Genomic DNA, 16,713 nt, shown 5'->3' on the forward strand with positions numbered 1-16,713 from the left:
TTTTTGACTCCATGAACCAATGGATTGTTTATAGGCACTGGTCATGCATCGAGCAGGCTCATGCCCCCTGTGAGTTGCCAGAAATGTTGTATTTTAATCTTCTCGCCAAATTCATAATTCATATTGCCCTTCCCGCCTTTGAAATATCCATAGTCAAATACCTGTGGAAATATTTAAATGCCAAAGTTTTAAACCTTACAATATTTTTTGTGGCCTGCAAGTTCTCCATCGTCAGATCTACAGAGATCAAGGGTAGGCGCCATCGCGCTATGGAGAAGTTGCACAAGTTTTCTATTAGCGACATAGCGCCTGTCGACGCGTGTCCAGTGGGTCGAGCTTACAAGGCCGAGGTTGGGGGCAGGTTAGAAAATTTTTGCGGCACTGTGGGTGCCATGCCTCTATCGTGTGTTGGTCAGAATAATTTCATAGCGACATAGCACCCAGCCAGCCAGAGGGTGCTTTGACGGTGAGTCCCCAGTGTTCAGCAGGCTAGGTTCGTAGTACTGAAAAATGTTTATGAAAAGCCAGGCAAACATGTTTTGATGGGATGGAAAGTTTCAAAAAGTGGCAAGGTGCCATCATGCCAATGAAAAACTCAGGAGTTTTCCATTAGCGACATAGCGCCCAAACAGAAGATCAGACCACGGCAAGAGCAATCAGGCATGGTGGGTCCCAACAACTACTTCGCATGCACGGTAGGAAAGACAAATGCTATGGCAGCCATTCAGATGGAGACACATCTTGGAAGGAAGGGAGTATTATCATTGGGCACTATGGCGCTATGGGAATTTGGCCTCGATTTCCCCATAGCGACATAGCGCCTGGTTGACATGTGGCCTGGTCAGGATCAAACAATACTAGAATCTGCCAGGTTGGTGCTTCAAAGGCCAATAGGGAGGTGCCAAGTGTATGAGTTAGAGCATATGTGGTTCACAGGCCCAACAATTTTTAGGGGGAAGGATGTGCAGAGTACGAGGTGGTTCTAATCATCAGATTGAGATTGATCTATGATGGGCGCCATCGCACTATGAGGAACTGCTCGAGAGATATCAACAGTGACATAGCACCTAAGTGCCAAGTGTCCTGGTGGGACCATATTTTCATGTAGCCAGTGCAGTAAAGGGTTTGGGTCGCTCATGATTGTCAGATCTGTAGAGATCAACGCTGGGCACTAACTCGCTATCAAGAAGTGCTCGATATTTTGCCATAGTGAGTTAGCACCCCGAGGACACATGTCCTCGTGGGCCTAGGAAGGAGGCATAGTAACATAAGTAGTTTGATGTTGGCAATCAAGTTAGGGCATCGCAGTAATAGTTTGGTGATGTAGCAGTTAGGTTGGTGACCACTGTGGTTAGAGATAACAGTGGGGCACTATGTCGCTATAATGACCCTCAGGGCATGGTGCCCATAGCGATATAGCCCCCAAGCACTTTGATGGAACATGGTCAGCACGTGGAACCTTGAGGAGGTGGAAAAATAAAGAGAGACGATTGGCTTGCATGGCCTAGTTGGCACATAAGAAACTATTTGACTTACTTTGACCTCACGGATTCATGAGCCAGAAATAATGAATCAGGTTTTTTGCCTCGAGATTTCAATTCTGTGATCAATGCCACTAACTCAGAAGTGAATGAAAAGTGTGAGGAAATTCTACCACCATTATAGATCTATCTACTATGTCAGGGGATGTTTCTTTTGGCACCATTTCTATCTTCTCCAGGCTCTTTCTCAAAGGAATATCAGATTTTTGGTACTCAAAACCCTGTTCAAATCAGATCTTTGATGGGATTCTCAAGGTGAGAAGTTAATGCCAGTAGGTGAGAAGTAAATGTAATGCAAAAATCCTCAGTTATGCCTAAACTATAAAGGCAAGTTTTGATTTCATTTTTTAAGGTCAACTGCTTTCTAATTTCTCTGCTACTGTGTGCAGATTTGCAGTGTAAAATTCCCTTTGTCTCTAAGTTGTACAACATTCTGTATCATCTCCTTCAACCATTAATGTGCATGTGCATGAATCTTGCCTCTCATTGGTGTATTATTGTGATCTATAGCTTGCATGTTGTATCTATTTTTTCCCTATTGGATAACATATAAGTGAAATCCCTCTTTCGTTGTGTTATTTAGTTTGGTTCCTTGATTTGTATGTGGTTATTAATTGACATAAATCTGGATGTGTATGTCTTTTGAATGTTACCTTGGCTTTGTAGTGCATATATGGGCAGAAGTGACTCTGAACACTCTATTTGGTGCATCACCTCTATAGTTTAGGTAGGGTAGAGTTTTTTTTCTACATCTCCTTCTTCCCCTTTTCCTTTCGAGAGTAGTTAGGTGTGCCCTAATAGTAAGAGGAAGCTGGCCTTCTCTGAACACTCAACCTCACAGTTCAAGTCCCATAGCTTGGAGGTTGTTTCCATGTTTCACTAGGTTTTTCTCATGCATAGGCCTCGGACAAGGGTGCAAACCTAAGTGACAATAGTATTTAAAATAGAATAGATCTGCATTGCATTGAGCCAAATTCATGACAGCTATCTATGGCTGGAAATAGGACCTATCAAAATAACCAAGAAGATAACACATAGGGTTATGAGATTCCCAACCCTAGATAATCCTAAGACATTGAGAATTGATAATAAAGAGGCAACTAAAAGGAATATAGGGGCCAATTCGAACAAGAGGGGCATGACAATAGATACAATTACAAAATCTCTTCTAGATTTTGCAATGAGAGTGATTTCTCACAAATTTTACCAATCCAGTAGATTAAATAGTGTACCATGTATAGCTATTGATGTAGCTTATAATCTTCTAACAAAAGATCATACTTATGATCTCACAGAATTGATGCTTCAACAGATCAATGAAAACTTGGGAGCTATCAGATGATCCAAGGGAGCTCAATGCAAGTTTGGTTTAGTCCTTGTCTACATATTATTCTATGTCATGGAGGATTTTCCATAAATTGGAAAGGTAAACTAGAACTCCAACAAGTTTTCAATCACACAAATCAATGAATACATAGAGTAGATGGGTGACAATTTTGAGGCTGAAATGACAAGCTAGATTTTAAGAAATTCATGAGGCAAAGGATGAGGATACCAATTTCCTTGGTAGAAAAACATGTCAATGACATATGATTTTTGGTTTACATTGACTATGCCTAAATACTAGCTATAGTTCCAAGGGTAAGATGGCTCAGACTCTTAGGTTATGAGCTAGATGTGGACCAAGGATCAGTAGTAATACATAGATAAAGTTGCAAAACCCTTTAGCACATATGATGCAGTGAACTCAAGGGTTGAAATAGATTTGATGATAGCCTTGTTAGTCAAGAGGAAGGACAATTTGGTAAGGGAAATCAAGAAGAAATTTGGTTTAGACATTGAAAGCATAGTAGGCATAGCTGAGGAAAAAGAAGAAGAAGAAGAAGATAGTGAAGAAGAAGAAGAACAAGGGAAGGCCCTATGGAACTTACTCAAGGGTTAGGAGAAGATAAGGAGGAAGGTGCTAAGGAAGAAGAGGTTGAGGAAGCACTTACACAAGCTGAGTCAAAGAAAAGAAAGGAAAAATCTCAACCTCTAGCTCAACCTAAGGCAAAAAAGGTAGCTAATCCTACTCAAGCCAAACCAAAGAAACCTACAATAAGGGCTACCATAGGGGCATCCACACAAAAGACCAAGGAGGAAATAAAAGAGAAGAAGAAAGCCATTGAATATACTAGTGAAGTGTAGAAGAAAAGAAGAAAATATGTAGCACACCTAGATTTTGATGAAGAGGAGAAGATAGAGTCAAAGGATAACAACCAATTCAAAGTGATAAGCCATCCTCCTAAATCTGCCATAGATAAAATTTGTGAAAATATTAAAAATGCATATTTGAATGGTTTGAAAAGTCTTGATTTCAATAAGCTTAGTAGGGAAGAGCAGAATAAATTAGAGGAATCAATGTATGCCATGATGATAGAGTTTAAGAACACACCTGTAGAACTAGACAATACCATGCCTAGGGAATTATATGAGATTGTAGAAAAAAAAATGGCATTATTATCTCAAAATTGAAAAGGAGATAAGAGAATCTACCTTAGCACAAGTGATTCCTAACCTAACAAGAGGTCAAATAACAAAGGCTAATAAGAAACATGGTGGAAAATTTGTACCTAAGTATAAAGCCTTTAGCATCCTACAAAATAAGATTGAGGATGTAGTAAATAAATGCACACAATTGTGGAAATCAGTCTAAAAATTGATTGATGATAAGGATAGAGATGTAAACAAGGTAGAAGTCAGTACAAAGGAGAAGAAGGAGAAGGTAGAAGGGAAGGAAACAAAAAAGAAAGAAGAAGAGAAGAAGGAGGAAGAGAAAGGAGAAGAAGAAAAGAAAGAGCAAGAGGATAAGGAAAAAGGAGAGGAGGAAACACAAAAGGGCAAAGACATGGCAACTGCTGAACAAGAGCAACAAGAAAAACATAGTGTTCAAGACACACAAATGCCACCCCCTAGCCCTCCTCATGTAATCATCACTCATGCAGACAAAATAACAATCAAGGATGTTACTAACCAATCATGTTAGAACATCAATCTCCTAACAACAAAGGATCTCTCCAAGATCCTTGACCAATCTACCCAACAAGCCAAGTTATGCACAAAATCTATATTGGTCAGTGTTGATGAAATACAAAATGTAGTAGGTAACACAACTAGAGTCAAGGTGAATCCACAAGAACCACCTTCTTTCTCTATAGCTACTAGCACACAAATCCTACTGCTTTCACCACAACCTCCAACAATTGCAACAAGTGATACATTAGATGACACTACTTAGATGCTGAGTGTAGAAGCAAAGAAAGACACTTCAATAGGGACAACAGGATATATTTCTATATCTAATCCAATAGTATAGGTAATAGGTACACCCCCAATAATTATGATTGATCAAGGGAAGTCTGATGAGGAAAAGAATGATACTACAAAAGTTCAGGAGCAAGATGCAATTCAAACATTGATTGAATTACCCAAAACAGGCACTCCTACATAAACTCATCAGAAGCCAAACACTAAAATGATATCATCACAAATCTCTATACTAGTCTTGAGCTCTACAAAGGTTGCTAGGATAATTCATTATGGAGACCTTGAGCTAGATGAGGAGATAGATATACCTCTTTATGACTCCAAGACTATAACCATTGAATAGATCACTGAGATGCATAATGCATTGGATAGGAAAAAGAGATAGGAAATAATTAGAAAGAAGTATAAGAATAAGCAAGCATTGAATGAGATTAGGGACATATTTATGGATGCTTTCATCTTGTAGTCACCAAATGAGTCAAAGCCAATAATAGAACAACTGTCTGATATAGTTGACCTTGTGACAAGTGAGGACTAGGACACAAATGTTAAACTTATGGAGTGGTCTGAAAGTAAATTTCAAGGCAAGGTAAATGAGAAAATATTAAATGATTTAGCACTTGCATAGGTGGATTTGACTAAGAAAATTGAGAAATTCAAAACTTTACTTGAGAATATTTTCTCACTATAGAAAAAGCTTTGTGATTTTTCCAATTTCACACAAGAGACCAGCCAAAAAATATTGAGCTTGGAGAGAAATCTCAAGATGTCTAGCATCCAACTACCTATTAATCTAGCTTAAAGTAAGAAGCATTTTTCTCAATCGCTTCACACTCAAAGAGAACTAGCTACACTTACAATAGAAGAGGCCAATATAAAGGCTAAAGTTATGTAGATTCAATCCTCCATTACTCCACATCTAGAGGTCCTCCATAAAAAGAAAGTCTATGCAAAGAATGTTCCCAAGAAAAATCCTAATCTTTCTACACTTGATGGACTTGTACATCTTGCTGCAGAGACTGCCATCTAACACAAATCACTTGAAATTGCTTTGGAAAATTGGGATGTAGCTTAGAAAATGATCATGGAGGTAAATAATACATTTTTGGCTAAATATGGTATTACTCCTTAGAACCCTTTGAAATAAGTGTTAAAAAGGGAGAGAATTAATAATGGGGGGAGAAATAATATAATAAGGGAGATATAAATAAGGGGGAGAATACTAAGGTATTTTGATTCCATTCTTCCATTAATTCTTTTAGAGAATAAAAACATGAAAGATTGTAGATAGCCAAAAGGGGGAGATAAGAAATAAGACAAAGTGTGGGGGAGATACACAATTTTAGGTATTTTATGAAAGATTTCTCTAATATAGAATATAGGAATACAAGAATATAGAATATAGAAATAGGGAAAAGGCAAAGAGTATTAGATACATCAACACAAAATTTTGGTTACAAGAATTGAAAAGGCACAATCAGCTCAAGGGGAGTTATAAGGTATGTTGTTCCTTACAAAATTTTGAACAAAGTTTTTGAAATTTTGTATATATGCAAAGCAGAATGAAAAATGTACTCATTAGGTCAAATCATTAATATTTAGTTAAGTGTTTTTGACACTCATGTCAAAGGGGGAGATTGTTGGTCTTAGAATGGTTTTGGCATTTGAGTGTTAAGACACTTAACCACTTTTCACATACATGCCAAGTACACTATATATGATGAGCTACAATATGTGTTGAGCAAAAATTTTAATAGGTGCTGAGTGATTTCAGGTGCCGAGTGATCAATAGATGCCAACTGATATATAGGTGCTGAGTCATAGTTGATGTTGAGCAAGTCAGAATGCAACATGTGACAAGTGAGCCAAAAGCATACATATGCTAAGAAAGATAGAGTGTAATAGGTGCCGAGTAAACCAAGCTATGTATGTACCGAGCACCAATAATTTAGTAGGTGCCAAGTAACACATAATCAACATATAAGTTTGTCCCTTCACAAACTTAGATGGAAAACTATTTTTGGATGATTCACAAAGGGATGAGAAGATAAGATCGAATCTTTGCATTTACCTATGCAATCAACATATAGCCAATCGAAAAATTGGAGACAACATGCAACCAATAGGATAAATCTAAGGATTTAAGCAAGAAATTTAAGTTCATGATTTCATTGCAAACCATAAGTTTATGAAGTCTTTATAAGAAATATTAGACCCCATAATTTTGAGTTTTGAGGGAATTGTTAAGGAAGTTGCTAAGCAGATAGAAAACTAAAGAATAGAGCAAGTAGTAGGGGTATAGAGGACTTAGTGAATTGATTAGCAATTACACATTTAGTTGATTGGAATAGAACAAGGGCTATGAACAAAGATCAGATCAAATAAGGATCAAGTTTAGAGAGAGTAGATCAAGTGCCTGAATCCAATAATGAAAGATTGCATACTATTAGGTTTATGATTCTAATACTTTCTAGCCATTGTATTAGAAAAGGAAATCCCATATTGATAGGTTAGCTTAACAGCTAGGTGGGAGAACCAAATTTCTAGTGTTATGTGTTGATGCATGTTTTTACTTTATGTTTATTTAATATGTTTACATGCATGTAGTTTACTTTTAGTTGTGAGTTTGTTAAAGGATTAAAAAAGGTTAAAAGTTAGTTACTTCTGATTCACCCCCCCTCCTAGAAGTACTCTTCCCATTTGAATATTCTAAGAAGATGTATACCTATGATGCTTTGAATTTGGGGGTCAATTATCAACTATATCTGAGGGTGAACCCACATCAATGGCTTCCGCTTTAGTGGAATGAATAAACTCCAAAATGTTTTCGAAATTGCAAATTTCGGTGGTTGCATTTGCTTTGATACATTCGCATGAACATATATGAAATGTTCGCATGAACATATTGTTGTCATATGTTCGTGCGAACATATGACCACCTTAATTGATATGTTTGCGCAAACATTTGTCAACAATATGTTCGTGCGAACATATAACAATCACATTTTCGGTGTTAAAATTTGCCATTTTACCCTTTTTCATTTCATTTTCATGGTGGATATTGTTGACTTATAGGTTCGAGTGAACGTACGATTTCTACTGCCCCCACCAGCTTCACCTGTCGCTTTCATTCACATTCTTCATTTCGGGTATGTCAAAATATTATTAATTTAATGTTTTGAATGTTTTAAAAGCATTTTTTAATGTTTTCAATGTATTTTTAAAATGTTTTTAAAGCATATTTGAATGTTATTTATGTTTTCAACAATTTTGAAAGCATATCTAACTGTTAATTTAAATTTTTTATTGTTTATTTATATTAATTTAGAAAACAGTAAAATGTTATACATGAAATATTAGAAAACATTAGGAAAAATAGTAGAAAATTTATAATATAAAATTTAGGAAAAAATTAGAAATTTTATAAAAAACATTAGAAAACAAATTTTGAAAAAATATTACAAAAAATTAGAAAATTTAGAAAACAAATTTACAAAAAACATTAAAAAATTTATAATTGAATATAAAATTTAGAAAAAAAAATAAATACAAATTAGAAAATTTATTAAAAAATATATTAGCAAATTTAGAAAAAAATTTACAAAAATATTAGAAAATTTAGGGAAAATATTACAAAAACATTAGAAAATTTATAATTTAATAAAAAATTTAAAATATAAATATAATTTTTTTTTCAAATCAGAAAATTTATAAAAAATATTTTTAAAAATTAGTAAATTTAGAGTAAAACATTTTAAAAAATTAGAAAATAAATTTGGAAAAACATTAGAAAAAACATTAGACGAACATTTAAAAAATTATAATTTATTATAAATTTTGGAAAATAAATTTTAAAAAAATTACAAAAAGATTAGAAAATTTAGAATTTAATATAACATTTAGAAAACAAATTTAGAAAAAACATTACAAAACCATTAGAAAATTTATAATTTAATATAAATTTTAGAAAAAAAATTTAGAAAAAATTTAGGAAAACGTTTAAAAATTTATAGTAATATAAATTTTAGAAAACAAATTTAAAAAAAATTAGAAAAACATTATAAATATTATAATAATATAAAATTTAGAAAAACATTAAAAAAGATATTAGAAAAACATTAGAAATGTATATGTTAATGTTTAATATAGAGATGTATGTTTTCGATATTAATGTTTCTATATATATGTCAAATTCAACTTAATATCTTAATCTTAGAAGTTTAATTAAATGACATATCTTAAGGGTCTGGATCCTAAATTGTACATGTGACAATATAGATTAGAATGTATAATTTTTTATTTTGAACATAGATGTACATGTATATTTGTTCATGGTTAAAAGTAGATGTATGTACATGTTTTTAATAAATTCATATTTTTATATGTATAATTTGTGTGTGTGTGTATCTTATAACTAAGTGTACAATTAACTACATTTAATGACACATGTCTTAACCTAAGAGATTCTAAATTATATATGTATAAGAATGTAGATTAAAATGTATATTTTAGTTCATAAATGTACATGTAAATATGTAAATGTTAACATAAATGTGCATACATGCATGTGTGCAATATTCATGTTTAAATGTGTAACTATGGACCTTTATACTAAAACCCTATTTCAAAACCTAATTGAGGCCTAACTTAAAATTAAAACAAGTTGACCCTAATCCTAAATTGTTAAAAATTACATTTGAGATACATGCACATACATTTAAACACATGTATGTTACATAAAGTATGATCCTTGTTTTACATGAACTCAAAACCTAAACATTGAAACATTATCCTTTAAGAGTAATATAAATAATTTATTACCCTTTAATTGAATTCTCTAATAATAAGATTAACCTAATTTGCAACTTATTCTACTTTCTAGTTACCTTAACTCTAATCTTAATGTTCCTTAAATCAAAACATTGATTAAAATAATATACATCCGTATTTTAAGGTCCTAACTATAATATAATCTATATGAATACATTGTTAAAAAATTAGTATAAGCCCTTATACTAAACTAAAAGTTTGTATAAAGATTAAGGTTTAGTATTTAGGGTTAGGGTTAGGATTTGTATTTAGGGTCCTATTGTTTAACATTAAGGTTTAAGAGTTAAAATTTAAGTTATATATAAGATCTTTACATGTTCAAATATACATGATGTACATTCTTTATGTTTCTAGATATTATAATAAGTTATGTTAAAGATTATAATTAACTTTTATTAATTAAATGTTCTAACATGTATTCTAAGTTAGGTCATACATGTGTTCTAAGTTATATGTTCTTATATATGTATGTATGTGTATGTTATATTCTTACCTATATGCAAATTAATCTAAGTCCAGGTGTTACAAATTATCTAGGTTCATGATGTGTGATGTATCATGTTCAATTATATATGTATGTGTATAATTTTTAATTTTTAAAATAAAAAAATGTGTGTACAATAGATAGTTCAGCGAGCTTCATACATTTCTACAAATCTATGGCTTCACACGATCAATTTGATGTAGCTCCTGGTGCAACACCTGATGTAGTTCCTGCTATGGCACAGGTTGGTGCGACACCTAATGTAGTTCCTACTGCGACACCTATTGTGACTCCTCATGTAGCTCGTCATGTTTCTCATGGTGGGGCTCGTGCTACATCTTGTGGTGTAACTTGATGTAGGGCTCATTGTGCAACTCATGTTCCTAATCCTAGTGTAGCTCTAGGTGGTGGAGGTATTGTCGTGGCTCCTGGTCTAGGTTAGGCTACACCTATAGCTCTTGTTGGAGGTCCTACTACACCACATCCACGAATTGATATTGATGCTCTATTTGCATTTTCAAAGCAAGATATTGCTAGATTACATCACTCTATATTGACCTCTGATGATGGTCTTTATAGAGACATATGTACTACAATATGTAGGAGTTTACAGGATTTGACAGCTAGGTTATAGCTAACCATTCATTTACTCCTGCCATATTAGCTTCGATATCTAGCAAGCTTAGGGCTGGGGTTTTAGGAGATGCATATTTTGATGACATCAAGAGGGTAGCCCCCAAAGACATCATCAAGAGAGAGCTCTTTCAAGAGTATGAGGGTACACAAGGTAGGGTGAGAGGTTACAAAGTCACATGATGTAGAGACCCTATTATTGCTAGCATGATCTATCCATAATTTTTAGCAGAACATAGTCATTATCCTAATAATGACCAAATACCCCTTTATTTTACATAGTAGTTGTACACTGAGTTCCATATAGGGCTCAACGTCGACTAATTGGATATTCTTGATTATTGTGAATAAGGGCATGGTCGAATCATAGATTGTGACCACTACCACAATGCACATCATTTGCCACCTACAAATATTATATAGTTTGTTGGAAAAAGGATGCCTGCTGTGACTCCTGCACATGCTCCTATTGTAGATAGAGTCATCATTGTTTCCAAAAGGGGAGCAATTGACACTGTTGGGCACATTGTATCTATAATGGCTAGTATCACATCAGATTCTATTGGTCATTATCTTCATAGTCAATGTTCTCATCCACTTGGTCAACCATCTTCATAGGCATCTAATAGCACTTTAGGTGCCTCCTCTGATGATGCATATAGAGATGCTAGGCTACCACTACCACGCAATATTCATGATATTTTAGGATAGCAAAGACATATGGATATGACTCTATATTTTTTGGAGGATATGTTACATATTGTCAGATATATTTTCAATACACAGGGGATTTCACTACACTCAGTGATGGATGTTGTTAGAGAGAACGAGAGCCTTAACATTGTTCCACAGACACAGGCTGCCACAATAGTGACAAATGATACACCTATATGTAGCTCACAACATTTAACACTAGGCTCATGACACTCTACAGAGGACTCAAGCATACGAGTTGAAGATGTCTAGATCACAACTGAGGGTCTTGATGAGTTTGGTGAGCAGTTACAAGGCCTATCTATGATTGATGCTAGTTCGAGCCTAGGTGTTTCATCATACATGGAATTGTTGTTTAGACATGGCAGCACTGATACACCATTACCCACCCAATTACACAGTCCACTTCACTCAGATCTACTAGCAGTTGGACATGCTACTGAGGGAGGTTTAGTAGGTGTTAGAGTTTTAGGGACAGGTGCATTGGTAGATGTTACGATGGAGTCTGCTGATCATCCTCCACCTCCAAAGACCTAGGTACATATATAACTTATTTTTAATTTTAAGTATATATGAAATTAAAAAAATGTTTATTTATTTAAAAAATTTAGTTTAGATACGTATCTAGAATATTTAATTTCACCTTTAACTCATAATAAATCATGTAGGCATAGGTTGTTGAGTACATGGTTACAGATACTGTTGGTTCAGGGCATCATGTACATGAGAGAGATGATTCTATTGAGACACCCAATAGTGCTTAGGTACTTAAGTTTGAAATAGTTTGTTTAAAATTATTTAAATGTTTTGAAAACTAGATATATATCTATATATACACAAGTTCATATTCAATTTGAATGTACATGTACATGTGTATGTATATATACTTTAAATCTATGTAACTCTAACATGTACATGTATATATATTTGTAGGGCTCGGTTAATATGCCTCGGCGAGAGGATGTATGGGAGACTCAATTAGAGAGTTATTTTGTTCATATGCGTCTTGAGGGGTCCCTCCAGTAGTAGATTAGATATATATATATATTTTTGATGCATTTATATATTGGAGATAGTTTACATGTACACATATGAGTATTTCATTACCTTGATGGTCCATACATGTACTTTCACTATCTATTTGATTATTCAATACTTCTATAGGTAGATACCATCACATGTGTACATATATATGACTTTTTATATTTTTCCACGTACATGTATGTATTTATTCGAGATTTATAGTTTATATTTCAGTTACATAGAGATATATATTAGATGTATAGATGTTTACTTTTGAGATGTGTATATGTGTAAATATATGTTTTTTTTTTTTGTTATAGCTATAGAACATGATCTTGAGACATGTGTACATGTATATCAATTATCAATTAGTAGGAAGTTAGAAAGATATATAATTTGGTTAGCATCATAGTAGTTCTATAATATTTATCATGTAACTCTGATTGATGTATAAACTTGTAATCATAAATTAATAATAACTTGTAAACTTGTACTATATAATTTTAATAAAAAATCAAGTCATCTTTAATCAATTTTTAATTCTTTTTAAAATTGTGTTCTTACTTTTTATATGCTAATCTTGTTAAACCATAACTATAAAACTAATTGAATTTCATTCTTAACAATGAGTACAATTGAACCTAACCCTAAATCTAATTAAGTTGAAAAATAAATATAATTTATCACTTATGAAATTCAATCTATTTTGAAAAAAAAATGATAAATAAATTTAAATTATTAAATTCATCCATGATACAATTAATTTAAATTATTGAATTATATAAATTTTTAATAAATTAATGAAAATTAAGAACTTATAATTGTATAATTAATTTGAACACATTTAACTCAAGATGAAATTCAATAGTTTGAAAAGAAGTTGATATTTAAGAATTGTAACATAGATAATAAAATTGCGTAAGTTCGAACTAACTTCTAGCCTATTTATATCAAGTTGTTAAATTATTAAATTCATCCATAGTATAATTAATATTATAGTTTTAAAATAAACTAATGATAACTGAGAATCAGATATTTAGATTAAAAACACAATTTCACCAAAGTTGATATTCACAATTTCACCATAGTACAATTAAAAGCACATTTCACCAAAGTTGATATTCAGATTATTATAAAATAAATCTCAAAGGTCTAATCAACCATGATGTACACTTATAACATGCAATATCTTTTCATGACCTTGATTTTCTAGTCTCCACTTGTGACGTACATGCTTAAGTTTGACTGGATGTAGAGAAAGCCTTGTAGCAACGACCAAGTGGTTGTATTGTAAAACCTTGTTGTCAGGTTGATAATCAACAAAGTGTATTCCATGTTGGAATATTTTGTCTTGCTTCAAATATGTTCCCTCTATCACAATAGAACCTATACCACAAATTTAAGTGTTTTAAAATTTGACAGATATGAAGTTACCTAGATATATATGTGTGTGTGTGTGTGTGTGTGTGTGTGTGTGTGTGTGTGTGTGTGTGTGTGTGTGTGTGCTGTATAATTTACCTATGGGGAACAATATTTCATCACTTTCTTCAGGGTCATATAACTTTGTCCTTTCTACAATACATCGCAATAAATAATAACTAACACCTTTATGATTTCCAAGCTCAGCAATCACTGCAAAGACATCTCCTGCATAACAAGTATACATGAATGCATGTGTACAATATATATAAGACAATTGAAATTGATAATTAAATAAAAAGTTGAGATTAATTTTTATGATACTCACCAACTTTTACCAATCCAAAGATATGATTATAATCATCAGAAATCAATGGAATATCATCAAAATTTTCATCATCTTTATCAAATGTATCGGTAACATCAAGTGGTACCGAAATCCATGCACCTATATATCCATGTGTCTCATTGATGCATTCTTCATAGTTTTCATCAATGCAACTATCACAAAAATATGAGTATTCTCTTGTCTTCAATGTCCAATTGCAATTATCTGTACTCATGACAGAATGTAAAGAACATGTCTTTTCTATCCTCTTGCAACCATGCATGTTTTTTCTATTGACACCTAAAAGTTCATTAAATTGAAAATATAGAAAAAATAAATTTAAAATTCAACGAATTAAAAAATGAAACTTAACAATAAAATTTTATAATTTAATTGCATAAAAGTTAAATAGACATACACATCCATACCTGTTATCTCCTAGAAGACTCTATATGGTGCCTGTCGACTCATTGTTGATGATGTCTTGACCTCATCTAATGCAAAATGTGTCTTACACAATTCAACAACATTATGTGAATCATTTACACAAACTCCCTGATAATTCATTTGATACTTTTGCAAAGCATGTTTGATGTAAGATCCAACACCATCATGTTCACCTTTTCCATGGTCACTCTCAAAGAAATTCCATATGTATTTTATATTCTCATTGTGATGATATCTACAAAATGCATAAAATGGTCTAGATGATTTAAACTATGCAACATATCCATCAGACCAAACATAATGTTTATCAACATTTATGTTTCTTTCTTTCAAATAAGAAAAGAACATATTGAACCAATGTTCTACATAGTGAATGTCATTTTCTTTATCATCACTTATATAAAAATGATATTTCATTTATAATTACTCATGCTTGAACTATACTCTGAACACCATCCAAATCTAACTGTGCATCTCTATAAAAAATATGTACCATAATAGTGACTTTCTTATTAAAGTAATAATCTGATTGAATTGCTTTCTGATGAACAAATGAATAGTTCTCTACAAAATACACAACTGATACAATTGTTCCAAGTGGAAAATTATCTCTTAGAGTTGGAAACTATTGTGCTTGCCACTTTGCAAAAAATGCATGATGAATATAAGGTTGAATCAATTTCTTAAATTTTTCCATAAATGTTAGAATAGGAAACTCCTCTTCAACATATTCCAACCTTTTTTTTCTTTCCCCAATTTTGTTTCATTCTTGACATACTTTTAACTTTTGCAATTTAATATTTTTGTTACATCAATATTTTCAATTTTTAAAGTAAATAGAGTGAATTCACCACATGTTTCACATAATCCTTTGATGCAATTTATTTTATTTGTTGGATCATCTATGTTGTCACACAAAATGGATGATATAAATCACTTCTCCTACTAGGAGGAGCAACATGAAAACCATATGTGTCTTCTATAAAATTTCAAAATACCTAATAGTGGAGATCAAACTCAATATGATGACAACAACAACAAGTTTCAAACACTTTGTTTGACCTCACAAAGTATGGCTTCAATTTTTCAAACAATGTTTGCCCATTTTTTATGTTAGGATTCTCATTACAAAATGACATATATAACTCATGCTGTGTTGTGTCCAATCAATGTTTTGTATGATGTTCATATTGACCAAGTGGAATCTTATCCCTGATAACATCTCTACTATTCGATGAAGGATGAGTGTTATCAATCCAAAATGATATGACTAAATTTTTTAATAACTCTTCAATTCTATTAGAATGAGGTGCTCTACACATGATTGCCCAGTTGCCCTCCATAGTACTGTCATCCATAATTAATCTTCTCTTAACATATTGTCTCACTATTTTCCTATGTTTCTCAAACCTTGTTTAACATTTTCAATCAGATCAATTTGCATGCTAGAAAATCTTCTCTTCTTTGATGTTGTGTCTACATCTAACAATTTCAATGCCTCTTGCAAACTTTTTGGTGTAAGTAAAAGTGAAAGCAACTGAGCTTGTTCAAGTGTTTTAGTGTTATCAAATTGAGTCATAATTGCTCTTATCTTCTTATTCATTGACCTTTTCTTACAAAAACATAATGGTTGAACACTAGTTGTAAGTTTTCTCAATTTATCCACATCCATTTTAAGTAAATGATCTAAATTCTTATGAGAAATACCATACTTTATAGATTGGGCAATATTTAAGAGTTCATCCATACCAATTCCTACACCTGATCCCTACCCTTCTTTGATTTCTATTATTATAATTTCTACTGGGACCGATCTTGAGCCTTCTCCAACATCCATTGTTTGAGATTCAACAAGGAAAGATTCTTACCTGTCTCCGGCTTTTGTTATTTGAACCTCTGTAGGGACTGATTTTGAACGTTCTTCAACATTCATTTTTTGAGATTCCGTAGGGAGTGTTCCGAACCTCTGTCCCACATGCACTACTTCT

General features: G+C 32.7%; 1 protein-coding gene across 1 annotated transcript in view; it reads left to right on the plus strand.

The window, feature by feature from the left end:
• Nucleotides 1-269: 269 nt before the first annotated feature.
• Nucleotides 270-16,713, plus strand: part of LOC149538330 (disease resistance RPP13-like protein 4) — a 110,958-nt gene continuing 94,514 nt past the window's right edge. Inside the window, exon 1 of the mRNA XM_089802449.1 lies at nt 270-361. Coding sequence (XP_089658575.1) covers nt 270-361 — 92 coding nt within the window. The remainder of the gene's footprint in view (nt 362-16,713) is intronic.

The sequence above is a fragment of the Cupressus sempervirens genome, chromosome 9 (assembly GCF_028749045.1).
Source record: "Cupressus sempervirens isolate cs-2001-9-10 chromosome 9, ASM2874904v1, whole genome shotgun sequence".
Lineage (NCBI taxonomy): Eukaryota > Viridiplantae > Streptophyta > Pinopsida > Cupressales > Cupressaceae > Cupressus > Cupressus sempervirens.